This window comes from Canis lupus, chromosome 6, assembly GCF_003254725.2.
Source record: "Canis lupus dingo isolate Sandy chromosome 6, ASM325472v2, whole genome shotgun sequence".
Classification (NCBI taxonomy): Eukaryota; Metazoa; Chordata; class Mammalia; order Carnivora; family Canidae; genus Canis; species Canis lupus.
In genome coordinates, this window is record NC_064248.1 from 49,992,666 (window position 1) to 50,010,476 (window position 17,811).

Consider the following 17,811-nt stretch of genomic DNA (forward strand, 5'->3'; position numbering starts at 1 on the left):
GGGTCACCTAAATCCTTTTTTTTTTTTTTTTTTGCATCTTAGAAAAAAATGGTTAAGATGGCCAGAGCAATCAGCTCCTTTTCAAAAGTGTACAGACAGATTTTTTAAGAAGAGGCTTAGTTAAATGACACAGAGTTTCTCGCCTAGTGAGAAAGAGGAGCATGTATAATAGAGAATGGTTCAGTGCCTTGGACAGGTGTCTTTAATGCCTCTTCTTGGCATCTGTGCCAGAGATGGCCTATTTCTGGTAGAGAAGTATCTTTTTTCATATGGCAGTTGACAAGCAGGTGAGCTCTGACAGAGCAGTAGCCATCGCCTAATGACTTTATGTCCTCTGCAGAGCTTTCCCATGGGTTTGGAACTTCTCCCTTGTTGCATGTTGCCTTTTGGTCACTAGGGTATTACTTCCTAATTGTTTCTTCAGTGTTTTTGATTGTGTGTTAGTAGCCAGATGGGGTTAGTACATTTGCCAAAGTTTCTAACTTGGGTAGAGGATTTGTGGGGTTCTGACTCACAGTAAAAATAGTATTTTTGCCAAGTGGGATAAAGACAAAAAAACTAGGAGAAAATATTTCTTATAGTCTTCAGAGAGGAAGTGGAAAAACAATGATATAGCAGACAAAACATGCACAAAAGATCTTAGGGAAAGGAAATCGAGCAGGTCAGGATTTTGGTCATATTTTATTTTTAGCAAATCTGTGGAAAGTGCTAAGAAGACCCATTGTGTATGTTTGTAGGGTGCTCTTGAGGATATGGCTTGGAGGCTGGCGGATGGTGTTATACAGTGTTCTTTCAGAAGAAACATTACCCTTCCCGGGGTTAAAAATAGATTTGATCTAAACACAAGCTACTACATATTTCTAGCAGATGGTGCAGCTGACAATGGTACGTATATTGATGAAAACTATCTTTTCAAAGTTTTTCTTCTCTCTTCTTCCCTTTTCCACCTTTCCAGGAGAGACTACTATAATTGCTCATTTTTAAAGACACACACTTGTGAATGAAGAGTTATCAAAACCTTTTTCCATTTTTGCCTGACAATTTGACTTTGGTTGACCTTCTCATTTTGTTTCCCCGGGGAACCAGATAAAAGTAGTGTCAACTGTGTTATAAGGTGACATGCTTATGATAAAAATGCCTTCTGGCTGGCAAACTGCACTTGGACCAGGAAGAACTATAAATACCAAGTAAGGAGCCATATCTTTGGGCTTCTCTAAGTGTTGTGACATTGGCAGATCCCTGGCAGGGATCCTATAGCAGTGACTATAGGGCTGTTGCAAGAGATATTGGCCTTTGCAGAATAACCTGTCCACTGTGAATCTCATCTCCTTGAGCTTGAGCTTTGTCCAGGGAGGTGGAGGAAGTGTAGAGAGAGTAGCTCCTGGACAGCTGAATAAGGAGCTACAGGATCTCCCATTGAAGGAAAATGCCTCTAAATGTTCTGCAGGTTTGCTGTGTCTGCTGTCCCACATCTCTCTAAGTGAATCTGATGCCAGGTGCAGCCTACAGTAGTTTTTTAAGATTGAATATTTAATTTATCATTAAGAAGGCTGTCCTGGTGGGAACTGCAACACATATATTAATAAGGATTATAAGATTTTGTTTAAGGTCTTGGCTGATGATGTTTTGAAGAACTACAGGAAATGCCAAGGTATTATTTAGTAACTCTTCTCTTGGGAGATAATACCACCCCCAAACTTTGAGAATATAGCTTCTTTTGAAAATGGTGAGAAGCTGGGCATATGGAATGAAGGTTAGGGGGTGAGGTGAAGGAAGAGGAAGAGTAGAAATGTGCAGGTAAAATTGTGAAAAGATTTTGCATATTCTGTGTGTGATTTAGATTTTATATTATAGGTAAAAGGAAGACGATGGTTTTGAAGCAGGATAAAGTATCTACTCAGTGTTATGAGAAAATTGGGAATATTTGTAGATTTAGTTGTAGATGATATGTGTAGCTATCTTAGTCAAAGCATGCATTCTTGTTTGCACCAGCAATAGCAAATATAGCCTAAAAATCATTTCTTGGTTATATGATAATAATGAAGAAAAACTACTCTGGGCTTAATGAGTGCCAGTCACTGGCTAAGCACTATAGTTATATCATTCATTTTTATCTTCATAAAAATTATTTTAGATATATACTCTTACTATCCCTGTTTTATCTGAGAGGAAACTGAGGTTTACGTTAAGTAATTTGCCCAGATAAGTCAGTGGTAGAGCTGGAATTTGAACCCAAACTCTTTGACTTCAGAACCGAAGTAGTTAATATGGAAAATGTAGGAACTGAATTTTTAATGAGAAAAAGGGTCAAATATTTGTGTTTTTAAATGGATGCCACTCAAGTATAGGTCATTGTGTTTGTTGTTATTGTAGCTCTCTCTTATTGTGCATTACATATATCTCATTTCTCACAGAGGCTTTTTAAATAAACATTATATTGCCTATTTAAGAGAAGGAAACTGGAACTTAGAAAGGCTAAATAACTTGTTCCAAATCAAACTAGTAGCAGAGTCAGAAATTAAACCCCAGGCTGTTCCACTTACAGAAGCCGTGCCCTTTCCATCATACCAAACTTTCCTTTGGTGCCGGTACAGGTGCTCCATACATGATTATTGATGCAAATGGACGTCTTAAATTGCTAGGGGATTTAACAGTCTGCATTTATACTTTAAAAAACTTGATATTTAGGGGCGCCTGGGTGGCTCAGTTGGTTAAGCATCTGCCTTCAGCTCAGTTCATGATCTCAGGGCCTTGAGATCGAGCCCTACGTTGGGCTCCCTGCTCAGTGGCTGTCTGTTTCTCCCTCTCCTTCTGCCCCTCCTCCCTGCTCATGCTCTTTCTCTCTCTTGTATAAGTGAATAAAATCTTAAAAAAACTTGATACTTAAAAAAATTATACTTTAAAAGAAAAGCAATTTCATTTAAGTGGATAAATTCTATTATATAATAAGTTGTGTGTCTGTGTGGCGGGTGTATGACAATGCCAATATTTCTTCTTGGGTCAGCACTGTAGAAATTGGAATGTATTTTCTGATAGAAACAATATTTTAAGTGATAGTTCCAGGTATTCCCCCAGAAAAATCTAGTTCATGGATAATGTAGGTGCAGAGTAGAGCATTGCTGTATCTCCTTCTGCTGGTGTTGCCATGCTTATGGTATGGTGGAAAGAATCTCCATCTTGTGTTTTGTGGTGCTTCTCAAGGTGTGGCCTCAAACAACCTACTTCAGATCCACTTGGAGTGACTACTAAAAATGTAGATTCCTGAACTCCATCTTAGACCCACTGAATCTCTCATTGATGCTTGGAATTTGCATTTTTAACAAGCATCCAGGTGATTGTTTTGTATACTGTGGTTTAATAACTTGCTACTCTTGGACAAGGTTCTCCCAAATAAGGTGTATACATTATAAGAGTCTAATAACACTAGAACCTTCTATTTAGATTTATTTGATCTCATCTCAAAATTTTTCTACTTTAATATATTTTACAGTGGTCATAATGCATTAAAACAATAGTATATTAATATGTTCGTTAACTAAATTATACATATATCTGGAGCACAGACTCTTTTTTTTTTTTTAACTGATGGAGTGTGAAGCAGAAAAGCAAAACAAAACCTAAAAAAAAAAAAAAAAAAAAGAAAGAAACCACCCAAACCTAGACATTACTGCTTCAGGGAATAAACTTTCCAGTACCCTTGTATTGGGGAACAAAGTACAATTGCCACATAAATCATTGTATCTTCTGTTATCTAGTTATATGTATGTGGACCATTTATAAATTGCACTCCGCTTAAAAGCAGTGAAACTTTGTGAGGTTGAAACTATTTTTCAAAGCAATCATAAAATCTCTATAACCTATATAAAAAATGTAAAATGTACCCAATTTCAGTAAAATCCATTTAAAACCTTTTTCTAATGCTGTTTTTCCCCCAGAATGCTGGCATTGTCCTATCATGAGATAAGCAGTCATGTGAAATGATAGAACTCACTTGAGTGAATAAGTAATTCACAATTAGGAAATCTACCAATTTAAATAATTAACGAATTGGAAACCCTGTTTATCACGACTGGATATTTTAACAATTTAGGCATAATACACGTCATGTAATACTGTAGAGCCTTGTACCAAACATGAACTCAACCTGCCTTGGAGCAGAAATCCAGGATTATAATGGAGCCATACAAAGAAATTCCAAAATTATAATGGACTTCTGCTTTAATGAAGGTTAAGTTCTTGCTTAGCTCATGGGTCTGCAGTGAATCAGAATTTAAAAACACTTTCTTCCAATTTACCTCTCAGGCATTGGGAATGTGGTCTGGTTTTTGTCACCACCACTCTGCTAATTCAGTATAATTTCTGATCTTACTGTCTCTTTCTTCTCGACTCTCTTCTCTAGGTATCTATTACATAAAACTTTTCTTGTTTGCTGCTTTCGCTCTGATCTTCTCTGTTATAAACAAGTCATGATATAATAGTATTTCTGAAATGACTAACAGTTGTTCTAACACCATTTTTTGAATAGTTCATTTTATCTCTGCTGCTTTAAAAGCCTCATTATTGTATACCAAACCTCTATCAGTAAATCAAACTATTTCTAGTTTATTCTTTCATTAATCTACTACTGTACCAGTTGAATTACTGTAGCTTTATAATAAATTATGAATTTTGATAGAGCATGATTCCCCTCTTGGTTTCCTTTTTTAGAAATTCTTGCCTCTTAGTTGTGTATCTGTTCTTCCAGATAAACTTTAGAAATGACTGTCAGATTCCATTAAAAATCCTACTGGAGCTGTGATTGGAATTGTAATTAAATGTTAGATTAATTTGGGGAATAATTGACATCTTTGCAATAGTGAGTCTTTTTATTCAGGAATATGTTGGATATTCCGCTGGTTAAAATCTGGTGGTTTTCTTCATGTCTTCATATAGGCTCATATATTTTTTGTTACTTTGTTTCTATATATTTTGTAGATTTCTAACACAAACTCTTGTGAATGGGATTATTTTTCTTACATTTTCTAAGTTTGTTGGTGGATAGGAAATGATGAAGTTTTGGGATATAGGTGAGGTTTGGTGGGGTGAGGTCAGGAGTCCACGAGCAAGAAAGAATTCTTGAAACATCTTTAATATGGTGTAAAATGATGGTTTTAATTAAAACATGGGGACACGACTGGTGGGCAGAAAGAGCTGCTGCCCCAGGCCTGTGAGGGGTGGTTGATTATATCTGGGAGTTGGGGGGGCGGGTTTGAGGATAGTGTACTCTAAGGAATTTTGGAAGCAAGGTATCCAGGATCTTGAGGGGGCTAGCTATTGTTAGGAAAAGGTCACTTATTACTGTCTAATAAAACCTGAGTCATGAGACCCTTCAGATGTATATTGGTGGGCCATGTTCTTGGGGGATGATTGCCAACATGTATCTTGGGGGTTTAGAGTTAGAGGACATTTCTAAAGGAATCTTTACATGTTTAGGTAGACTTACAGGATCCTGGGCGTCAGGCTAAGATTGCCTTTTGCTTTTAGCAAAGTATTAACATTGAGGCAGTTGAGTCTGTAGAGGAAGGTCCCTTTGCCTTTTTCAAGGACTTGTCCGTGTGCTACCCCAGGCTCGTGCTTTGCCATCAGCTAGTTTTCTGTTCATCCATCAGGAAAGTTATTGGCTTCCTTAAAATTGTATGTAGCATTTTCATAAAATTTTAAACAGTATCTTCTATATCAGCAACTGTGTCACCCTTTTTTGTTTCTAATATTCTTTGTGTTCTTTCTTTTTATCTTGTGGTCTGACTTGCCAAATCTTAGTTGATTTCATTGGGCTTTTATATAATAGCCTTGATTTTTTGACTTACTAGTTTGTTAAAATCCACCTTTATTTTTTAATTTTTTTTTAAAGATTTTATTTATTCATGACAGACACAGAGAGACAGAGACACAGGCAGAGGGAGAAGCAGGCTCCATGCAGGAAGCCTGATGTGGGACTCGATCCTGGGACTCCAGGATTACACCCTGGGCCGAAGGCAGGCACCAACCCACTGAGCCACCCAGGGATCCCTGAGACTTGCAATTTAAATTTTGATTCCGTATTTAACATCAGGAATGTTTAGAAGAGTAGTTTTATAAATATCTAGGTGGATCATTTTTTCCTAGTTTTTTTATTGTTAATTTTTAGTTTTGTTGCATTTTGGATAGATAATGTAACCTGTATCCTGTATGTATTTCTTTTTTGGAAATTATTGAGATGTAGTCTGTGGTGTAGTACTTATTTCATTGGAGTAAAGATTCCTTTATATCTGTTATGTCAAATTTCTTAATTCTTTTTATTCTTCTTGACCCTTGTGTTGTATTCTAAAAATAATGTGTGTTCCATGATTTTTTCTCCTAATGATGGACATTTAGCTTGCTTACTATATATATACATATTTTTTTTTCGTCCAGCATAAAAAGTCCACAACTTTTTGTAGATATTTTTGTGCATTTATCTTTGGTTAAAAGGGGAGTGTTTCTGTAGGATAGATTCCCAGAGTGTACAACCACGCATACATACTCACATACTAAAATAATTCTACACATTCACAGACTTAATCTATACATAATAAATAATAACACATCCTCAATTTGTTTATGTCACTGTTACTTGGGATTTTGATTTGTTAGTCAAAGCCAGTCCAAATTGACCATATGCCAAATAATGTAGCATCAAAATGTTTTTGTTGTTTTCTACCCACCCATTTTGTCCAGGTACAATAGGATTCCAGATTTTTAAAAGTATGTAGTATCTTTGAAGAATTATATTTGACATTTTCAGTGATTTTTGATATTATCAGTGATCAGTTTGACTTCAGTGTTTGGTCTCTTGCATACTTCAGCTCTTTCACTGTAACTTGTCCATTCTTTGTCCTCATTTTGATTCATCTCTTGATTGGCTAAATTATTTCTTTAACTTTTTTCAAGAAGACTGTTTATACTTGAATATACATTTATGTGGCTTTTGCATATGAATGATATCTCTGATGATATTTATTTTTTATTACCTTAAAAATTATTGAGGAAGTAATTCTTCATTTTCATTTTTTAAAATTTCAGGTCGAATTTATAAGCATTCGCGGCAACCTTTGATTACATATGAAAAACATAATGTGACAGGCTATCCAAAGAACGTGGGAGGATCCCGTTCTTTATTCCTTCTGAAGACACATGGTAAGTTACATGTGTAATCTCATTATTACTTAGTGGAATAAATTTACCTGATGACTCAATGCTGGTTGGATTAGGAATGGTGGTGGGCATAATTTAGCAAATGTTCATAAATCTTCTATGTTTAAATATTAACATTTGCAGGTAGCAGTATCTATCTTAATGTTTGCTAGTTTGTGTTAAAGATGGAAAGTAGGGATAATTCAGTGGTTTTAACCCTGGCTATACATTAAAATCACTAATGGAGTTTTTAAGACATCTGTAGTTTTTATTTATTTTATTTTTTTTAAGATTTTATTTTTTATTTATTCATGAGAGACACAGAGCGAGGGAGAGAGAGAGGGAGAGAGAGAGACAGAGACACAGGCAGAGGGAGAAGCAGACTCCATGTACCGGGAGCCCAATGTGGGACTCGATCCCGGGTCTCCAGGATCATACCCCGGGCTGCAGGCGGCACTAAACCGCTGCGCCACTGGGGCTGCCCTATTTTTTAAAAAATTTTTTAAAATTATTTTTTTAAAGAGTGCCCCAGTTATTTCTAACTATAGCCAGAGGTGATTAACCCAGAGTTAATCAATTTAATTTTTGTGAGATCTTAATTAGGACATTTATTAAAATAAAAGCTTGTAATAGAAGAGTGCTTTGTGATTTTGATTGTTTAACGGTAGTTTGGTTTCAAAGATAGAGTTTCGTTGAAGAATGGATATAAGTATTTGAGGGTATACAAATTACTCAGTGCTAAATATATGATGACGTTAAATCATGAAATGATTAAATGATTAAAGTGATGAAATTAACCATATTGAGCCATAGCCTAAAAACAAGGCTCTAACATGCTCTGGTTCTACAGATGAAAGTTGATTCCATTTGAAAAGTACCCCAGTTTATTGTTGAAAAGATGGGATTTAACAGTAGGAGAATATGGATCCCTGGGTGGCTCAGTGGTTTAGCACCTGCCTTTGGCCCAGGCCATGTCCTGGAGTCCCGGGGGTTGAGTCCTGCATCGGGCTCCCTGCATGGAGCCTGCTTCTCCCTCTGCCTGTGTCTCTGTCTTTCTCTCTCTGTGTGTCTCTCGTGAATAAATAAATAAAATCTTAAAAAAAAAATAAAAGTAGGGGAATAGCTCAGTGTATACTAGTATGGGGGAGATCTTTCCTTACTTGGTATATTTCCTTTATATTCTCTAGAGTTATTCCTTCCAGTAGTGTTTCAATAAATGTCATCATAGTTAAGCTTGAAAATAACTTTATTATTGGTAATTTGCTTCTACTAGTAGCTCCAGCATGACAGTAATTGGATTTCGCATGTAAATGTGCCTATTTGTTTTTATTGTTTTTGGAATGGGAAGAGAAAAGATGCTCACATAACTGCAGAAGGGATGTATTAGTGTCATGGTTAAGAGCACCATTGCTGAAGCCAGACTGGGTTTGAAACCCAACTTTGTAGATATAGGCAAGTTATTTAACTTCTCTCTTCCTTAGTTTCTCCATCAGGAAAAACTAGAATAATAATTGTAACTACTGAATGGGATGTTTTTTTTAAATTTATTTATGATAGTCACACACACAGAGAGAGAGGCAGAGACACAGGCAGAGGGAGAAGCAGGCTCCATGCACCGGGAGCCTGATGTGGGATTCGATCCCGGCTCTCCAGGATCGCGCCCTGGGCCAAAGGCAGGCGCTAAACCGCTGCGCCACCCAGGGATCCCCTGAATGGGATTGTTATAAAGACCAATTAGAGTAATACATGTCAAGCACTTAGAGACAGCTCCTGGCACATGATAGGAGGGACAGAAGTGTTAACTTTTAGAAGTAGTACTGGTGGTGGGTATAAGCTATGATATATGGGGTGCTTTTAGGTTATGCTTACATTCATTCAGTGTATTTCATTATTTGTTTTCTATGTTCTGAGTATTTGGCTTGGCCATATATGAAACAGCTTGGTTTGTGATGTCAGTCATTCTATTTTCTCACCTGCAGGTGCCTTAATGTTTGTGGCCTGGATGACTACCGTGAGCATAGGTGTGCTCATTGCTCGGTTCTTCAAATCTGTTTGGTCAAAGGCCTTCCTTGGTCAAGCAGCTTGGTTTCAGGTAGGTGGTAGAAAAAGTTTAATGAAACTTCCATATTATTTGAATGCTGCAAGATGAAAACATAGGTAATATGTGGCTTTCTTTTCCTTCTTTTTTTTTTTTTTTTTTTGGTGGTTATAGTTGTAGTTGTGGAATCCTTATAATTTCTTCATTTTACCCTTTGGTTTCCTAACTGTTTGAGAAGAGACATAGGATACTTGATGGTGGTCAAAATAGAGACAGCTTTATGAGGCTCAGGCTGGATTGGAGAATGTCTCAGAGCCATGTGCACCCCTTTGTAACATAGATTTTGGGACCCAAAATATCCTGACTTACATGTCCACAGGCTAAGGGTAGAGCCTGGAAGAGGATTCATTCACTGCACTCACTGAGTGCAGATAGGTCAAGGAGGATGGAGAGCAGAAGAAAGAAATAATGAGGGTTAATGCATGCATTTCCAAACAAGGGTCTGTCCTCTGGTTGATGCCAATGAATGTTGGACTATCTCTGGGTAGATGATCAAGATCATCTATCTCCTCTGTGGGTGGGAAGAGGAGCTAGAAGTGTTTCTTTTCATGCTGTCCCTTTGCATGGGATGAGGAGACAGTCTCTTGATAGGAAGACAAGAGTCAATCAGCACCCCTCAAAACAAAGCAAAACAAACCTTGTCTTTTACATGTCATGGGGTGTAGACAGTTGCACATATAGTGGAAGATCAATGAGTATGTGTTGAAATAGAATGTACATGTCTGCTTTTGAAAAAATACCATTTACTGAAACACTTTTAACTTTATAAGGGTATTCTTGAGACTTTATATAAGTTTGTAGCCTTTAAGACTTACTTCATCTGACCTGGTTTTCAATATTGGTTCTCGCAGGGTCAATGTATTTTATTTGTTCTCACTACTGCTATGTGCCTTGCTCATCTCTGTCTTTGCCTTTGGTTTCTCTCTTTTTCTCTTCTCTCACTTTTTCTTTCTCTTGTTCTCTGTCTCTATCTCTCTCTCATCTGCTTGTGTGGATATTCCCAATTGGAAAATTCTTTGCATCTACATTTTACCAATTCAAATTCTCTATTGCATTTCTTTCTTTATTAAAGATTTTATTTATTTATTAATTATTTGACAGAGAGAGAGAGGGAGAGAGAGAGTCCAAGCAGGCAGAGCAGCTGGCAGAGGGAGAGGGAGAAGGAGAGGGAGAAGCAGGCTCCTTGCTGAGCAGGGAGCCCAGCCTGATGCAGGGCTGGATTCCAGGACCATGAGCTGAAGGCAGATGCTTAACCGACTGCACCACCGAGGCGCCCCAAATTCTCTACTGCCTTTAAAACTCTGATGTTGCTATATGTAGTGTAATATATAGAATGATTATATGTCCTCCTTCCCTGAGATAGTTTTTCTTTGTACTGTTTATCCTGGTATAACCAAATCACAGTGCCATTCCACTCTCATGATTTAGACAATGAGTTGACATTTCATATGTTTCTCTCATCTACTCACTTGTATCCTAAGCTCCTCAGGAAACAGTATTTTCTGTTTCCTTGCTGTCTCATTGTATCTGGTACAGCACTGTGCTTGGTCGTGGAACATCATAAAGGAAGGAAATGAAAGACTTTTGGCAGGTAGGTGTGCTCTGTGTGTGAAATAGCCATACCTGCTGCTCTGTGCAGGTGAAGTCTTGGCAAATGCTTTTGAATGATGGGGATGGCAGCTTAGAGTTTTCTTTAAAGTTCAATCATTGGGATTTCTGGGTGGCTCAGTGGTTTAGTATCTACCTTGGGCCCAGGGCGTGATCCTGGAGTCCTGGGATCGAGTCTCACATCGAGTCCCACATCAGGCTCCCTGCAAGGAGCCTGCTTCTCCCTCTGCCTGTGTCTCTGCCTTTGTCTTTCTCTGTATCTCTCATGAATAAGTAAATAAAATCTTTAAAAAGATAATTAAAGTTCAATCATTTATTAAGTTGTTTTTTTTTTTTCTTTTTTTTTTTTTAACTTACTGCAAATGGTGATTAGATGCCCATCAAATGTGTGCCTCCAGTGAATCCCACCCCAGGATCTTCTCGCCACAGTCTCACCAACTCCTTTCTCTTACCTGTTTTTTTTTTTTTCTCTTACCTTGTTAACTGTCTTTTCACCATGTCATTTCACCCTCACAGGTGCATCGGATGCTTATGCTCACTACGACTGCCCTCACCTGCATTGCTTTTGTTCTGCCTTTTATTTACAGAGGAGGCTGGAGTTCGGTAAGTATCTCTTAAACAGAATGTTTTTATATAAATTGATTTTGATGTCAGAGGAAATTGCTGTTTCCTTCTCAAATGAGAAGAGGTTAAAAGATATTTCTGCATGTGTCTCTCTTTCTTCCTTTTTTTAATCATCTGGCAACTATTCCATATGGCTGGGGGGCCAGAGGTAGAGCGAGGATGTGATTGCAGATTACTTGGTAATGAAATATATTTTTAGGCTGCATTAAATGTTATGGATACTCCACATAGCTTGGGTGAGTTTTCTCACTATGGGGTGGTGAAAATTCAAAGTGTGATGTCTAAGGAACATGAACACTGTAAGTGGTTTTCTCTGACTAATATTACAATTGCCTCTAAGCTAACATCAGAGTGAAGATATTTGCTGGTATGTTTACTGGTGTATCTTAAGCACCCAGAGCAGATTCTGGTACATAGTAGGTCCTCAGTAAATATTGAATGAATGAATAAGACTTACTGAGAATAATGTACCTAGGGTCAGAGCCTGTGCTTCCATGGCATTTTTCCAGTTTTATAGCCAGTCAGAATTTGATATCAAAATTTATTATTTCAGTTCAGGCTGTTGATATAAAGGCAAGATTGATGAATCTTGAGTCACCAGGAAACCTCTTGCCTCTTTTTAGGTAGTTTCTAGATTGGTTAACCTTTTTTTTTTTAATAAAGGAAATGATGGTTTTCTTTCTTTTTTTTTTTTTTGATGAAGATTTTCTGATAGGAACTATCCATCAGAACTATATTTTATCCAGATATTTGGGACAAGGGTAATTTCTTTTTTTAAAGCTTTTATTTAGGGGATCTCTGGGTGGCTCAGTGGTTTAGCACCTACCTTTGGTCCAGGGCGTGATCCTGGAGTCTTAGGATCGAGTCCTGCATAAGGCTCCCTGCATGGAGCCTGCTTCTCCCTCTGCCTGTGTCTTTGCCTCTCTCTCTCTCTCTGTGTGTGTGTGTGTTTCTCATGAATAAATAAATAAAATCTTAAAAAAAATAAAGATTTTATATATTTATTTGAGAGAGAGAGATAGAGACAATGTGAACAGGGGCAGGGGCAGAAGCAGACTCCCCACTCATTGAATGGGGAGCCCAGTGTAGGACTCAGGGCTCAATCCAGGGACCCCAGGATCGTGACCTGAGCCAATGGCAGATGGTCAACCTACTGAGCCACCCAGGTGCCCTAAGGGTAATGCTTGTTTTGTAAGCTTTGTAGTTTGCAGTCTTTGCAGTTTATGAATAGGATTGTATAAAGGGGAGAGTATAGTAGCTACATCATAGGCTCTCTGTGAGTTGAGAGTTAATTAGCTGAAAGCGCTTAGGCTAGTTTCCTGTGCATTCTAAGCACATATAAGAATTTCATTGCTGTTGTTATTGTGGTTTTATGAGATAGAAGCACTTTCCCTCTCTGTGGTCCTGGTTATAATTTATCTGTGTATAACTGAGTCCATGGCTTGAAAGTGTTTTTGTAATATTCTTTTGTCAGATTATTGTTCCTCTTTACCAAAGCTTCCTATCATGGCTTAGAAACCACTATACCCTTGTTCTAGATCACAGATTTTAGAGCCTAACGAAGCATGACAGTCAGTGACAACAGACTGAAATAGTCCTCCATCTAAGCATGTCAAGGGTTAGAACATCTCCTTAGTCCCTTTCTTAAGTTTTTAAGTGGAATAATTGTGCTAAGTGGCCTAACCCAACTATCTGCTGTTTTGAGTAGTCATGCAGCATCTCTAAGAGAGGAGTGGAGCTAAAAGTGTTGAGATACCTTGTTGATGTTTTTTTCTCAGGTTCGACCTCCATTCTGAACAGAGGAGATAAGATTTTAATGAATGGCTGTATGGGTTATTCATTTAATCAACATTTAGTGAGTGACTAAGGCTCTGTTAAGCATTTGAGTTACAAGGAATCATATAGAACCTTCAGCTCAAGGAAACACAGAGGTCTAAACAAAATTACTGTACATTGGGGTGATTGCTCTTGACATGAGGATAATAACGGGCCCTAGGTGGGCTGTACTGGTGTTGGTGATCATCTAACATCCTGATGGGGGAGAGGCAGCACTCTCTATGAATTTCACCACAATCATTTACACACTGTGTGTGGCACTGGATACACTACTTGATATCTCTAAGCCCCAGTTCTCTGTTTTAAAAGTGGGATATTGTTAACTGTCAAGCATTATAGACAGCATTAGTAATACTGTATATAGAGTATGTATCTGGTATACAGAGGGTGATCAGTGAATGGTGCCTGTTGTTATTAGTAAATGTTTAAAGCCACAGAAAAACACAAAGAATACATCATCTGTGTGTATTATTTTTAATTTGAGGATTTAAATTGGTGGGTGAGATTGAGGCCATTAAAATGATGTATCTTTGTTCAGTATGCAGGTTATCACCCATACCTTGGTTGTATAGTGATGATTTTAGCAGTTCTTCAGCCTCTTTTGGCAGCCTTCAGGCCACCTTTACATGACCCAAGGTACTTACAGCTTTTATATATATATAAGTGGTCTTAATGTGGATATCATTATTTGGCAAACTAATTCCTTTCTAAGTGAAAACACTTTGTATCTTATAAAATTCAATGGTAAATTATATTTACTTTAAAGGGTTTTAAAATGTATTTCAGATATCTAATTCCTAGGCAATAAGGGAAATTGCACGCTTTTTATCCTCTTGGGAATTAATTGTAGTTCTATCACTTTTGACTGGTTCTTTATTTGGTAGGAGGCACATTTTTAACTGGACTCATTGGAGTATGGGCACAGCTGCTAGAATAATAGCAGGTAAGTAATTGTGATGCCACTTATTCATATATAATTGCTGGTTGTTTATATTGCAGGTGGTAATTTGGCTTAAATGATTTTTAGATGTATTAGTAATCGGAGTAATTGGTTGTTGAGGAGAGATCAGCCTTAAACATTGAGATCCAGAAAGTAATTTCTAGAGGTGATTATTTAAGTCATTATTTCAGTTTGAAGTTTAAGGTTTTTGAAATGGCTTTAAAACTTTCCTTCTAAGACTCCTTTTTTTTTAGCATTTGCCTTTGCCAACTGAATAAGATGTGCTAATGGCCAAATGCTCAAGTTGAGGGTCATTTGTGAGTTGGGGTGAGATGGGCTGGGAGCATCCCAGCCCAGTGTCTGCAAGTCATTTCCATGGGGATGGTATCTTCAAGGGAAAGTGATTTTCAAAAGTCAAGTATGGTTATCAATATATTTTAAATGTCTCTTATTAAACAATTAGTAGATCATAATTATAATTTCCATTTACTGTTTCTAGTCTTATAATTAAAAAAAGACTAAGTTAACTATTTAGTCTTAAATATTAATCTAATTCATCTCATAAACTCTTTTACTATGTTTTATTTGATATAATACACACACATGTACATACATAATTACCTCCCTTGGGGGTGACTACATTTAAATATATATTTTTCTTATAAATGTAGTGGCAGCAATGTTCTGGGAATGGATTTACCAGGACTGGATCTTCCTGGCCCATGGAAAACCTATGTAATGATTGGATTTGTAGCCTGGCATGTTGGGACGGAGATTCTTTTGGAGATATATGCTTACCGACTTTCTCGAAAAGGTAACCTACTCAAAAAGCCATGTTACGTAGAATCACTTTTGGAGTATGGGCACAGATATACAAACCCCAGGAATGTAATTAGTTTCTACAAACTGATGGTTGACTCTTTTTTTTTTTTTTTAAGATTTTATTTATTTATTCATGAGAAACACACACTCACACAGAGGCAAAGACACAGGCAGAGGGAGAAGCAGGCTCCATGCAGGGAGCCCAATATGGGACTCCATCCCAGTTCCCCAGGGTCACACCTTGGGCTGAAGGCGGCGCTAAACTGCTGAGCCACCCGGGCTGCCCCTGGTGGTTGACTCTTACCTGGTAGCTCAGTATCAATGTCTGTGATGATTGGTTAGTGTTAGCATTAATGGAAATATTTTGCCCCTTGTTTTTTATACTCATTAGTATTAGAATTTGTGAATTAAAAAAAGGGACTATTTTAGGTTTTAGGGAAGAAGTCATTTTTTTTAAGATTTATTTATTTATTCATGAGAGACGCAGACTGAGAGAGAGAGGCAGAGACCTAGGCAGAGGGAGAAGTAGGCTTCTCGGCAGGGAGTCTGATGTGGGACTCGATCCCGGATCCCGGGATCATGACTTGAGCCGAAGGCAGGCACCCTAACCGCTGAGCCACCCAGGTGTCCAAGAAGTCTTTTTTTAATAAATACTTTATATTTTGCATGCTGGTCTGACTTCGAGCCAGTACACACTGAGAAACCTGAATGCACGGAGCCGAGAGAATCCAGAAGTGGAGGAAGAAGAGATGCCCAAAGTCAACACAGGGCAAAACTGCAGACAGATTTTGCCTATTTGATGAACTTCTTACCGTGTACTAGCACTTAGGTTGCTATCTACATAATACATAGTTAGCTAACCAGGCAAGCTAGATAGGAAGAACTTATTTTACCCAAACTTTCTAGTGGTGTTTATTGACCAGGAGAAGAGGCATATTTTCAGTCACTTGACAAATTTTAAATCTATAGCCAACTTGTCCCAGTTTGTGAGAGCCTTACGTGTTTAGGAAGTTTGCAACATTTGGTAGCTTGAAAAAGAATATACAGCTGGAGATGAACAAAGGCTACACATCAGGGCTTTTTTTTTTTTTTTTTTTAGAGTTAGTTTACTGGCATATTCGTGGGCCTTATAAACTTATGTTGTTGTTCTTGACAGTTGAAATATTGGATGATGCTAGAATTCAGATCCTTCAGTCATGCACTGTAGCTGAAGCAGAAGTAAGTCCTCCTTTTCTTATTTAGTGACATAAACTTCAATGATAGTAGTTTCGTTCTTTCACATCTCAATTTTCCTTCCAGGGTCATGCTTTTAAAAAGGTGGTGTTTGCAGTTTATATCTGCGGGAATGTGACTTTTCTCATCATATTCTTATCTGCAATCAACCGGCTCTGAGCAAGCAAAGACCTTGGCTATGCAGACCACATGATAATTATCATTAAGCCAAAGATACTTGAAGCCTATACTGACTGCCTGAAGCATATTCATGAATTCTGAATTGGAAGACCAGGTCTTATCTGTAGAGGAATTCTGAGGTGTGGTCTTAGAGATCAACGTTCAGAGGGTCCTATGGACTATAGAAAGGATGTCAAGACTTCATGTGTGATTCTGAGTGTTACCAGGGAAGGCTGTACAAGAGAAATGACTCTCAAATATTTTCTATGATGAGATATATAGAATGCTAGCATTTGAGAAAAGAATGATTTGGAAAGACAGAAATGATGTCATTTGGATGAAATGGAGATTGTATTAATGTATCAAATATATTTTAGACTATAAAGGTGCTGTTTTAAAGAAAGCATTTATACTGGTTTACCTGAATGGTCTCTTTTAGGACTTGAGAAACTATGTTTTTCAGTTCAGTTTTTGGGACTTTTTTTTTTTTTTTTTTTTTTTTATGTCTTGTTACTTCTCTGGTAAAGGTGGAAGTGGGACTTACTCCATTGTATTAACATTGAAATGTATTATGAATATTACAATTTCTTTCTTACTCATGAAATGCAAGTGTGCATCTTCTGCTTAACACTGTGTTTATATGTTCAGTGACAGGGCTGAAATGACATTTTATATGCTAATTGTTTTGACTCTAACATTTAAGTCCTTGCTTTTGGAGATTGTAGCCTTGCATTTCGAAAGTAATAAAATTTACTCTTGCGAATATATTTGACAGTTACTTTATTTCTTTGTGGTAATAAGTAATATGGATGGTTCTTTTTTGGTAGAAGTTCCTGATGCTGTAATGAATTAGAATATTAGTACTGTTTTCAACTTCCTCCTCCAAGAATCTCTTTTTTTGTAATGTCTGGGTTTCATATCTGCGGTGAGGCCTTCTAGCCAGTGGGTGGCGCCATAATACCAAGTACAGATTTGTTCCTGTCCCTCATTTTTAGCGCTTACATAATACCATGGAGGGGCCTTTCCCTTAATTTCACCAACTCTTAATCTTGATTTGAAAAATTTCTGCATTTTTTTTAGGAGGGGGAAGGGCTTGGGGTTGTGAGTTATAAATTGAAATTAGGGACTATTATTATTTTTCAGGTTATATTTCCGTTTGTTTTCTGACCATGATTGTTCCTTAACAATTGCTTGATGGCTCCCTTTATAGTCAGCTTACCTGGGAACAAATGAGTAGGACCATCTTAAGTAGAGGAAGCAAGCAAAACTGGACATTCCTAAAAAGAAAAATATTTAGGAA

The 17,811-nt window shown here is 37.5% G+C and overlaps 1 protein-coding gene across 1 annotated transcript in view; it reads left to right on the forward strand.

Annotated features, from left to right (window-relative positions):
* FRRS1 (ferric chelate reductase 1) overlaps positions 1-17,278 on the forward strand; it is a 44,207-nt gene extending 26,929 nt beyond the window's left edge. Inside the window, 10 exon segments of the mRNA XM_049111635.1 lie at positions 738-885; positions 7,081-7,194; positions 9,171-9,283; positions 11,414-11,500; positions 13,896-13,993; positions 14,242-14,300; positions 14,969-14,980; positions 14,983-15,111; positions 16,276-16,337; positions 16,419-17,278. Coding sequence (XP_048967592.1) covers positions 738-885; positions 7,081-7,194; positions 9,171-9,283; positions 11,414-11,500; positions 13,896-13,993; positions 14,242-14,300; positions 14,969-14,980; positions 14,983-15,111; positions 16,276-16,337; positions 16,419-16,511 — 915 coding nt within the window. The 3' untranslated portion in view covers positions 16,512-17,278.
* Positions 17,279-17,811: the final 533 nt, after the last annotated feature.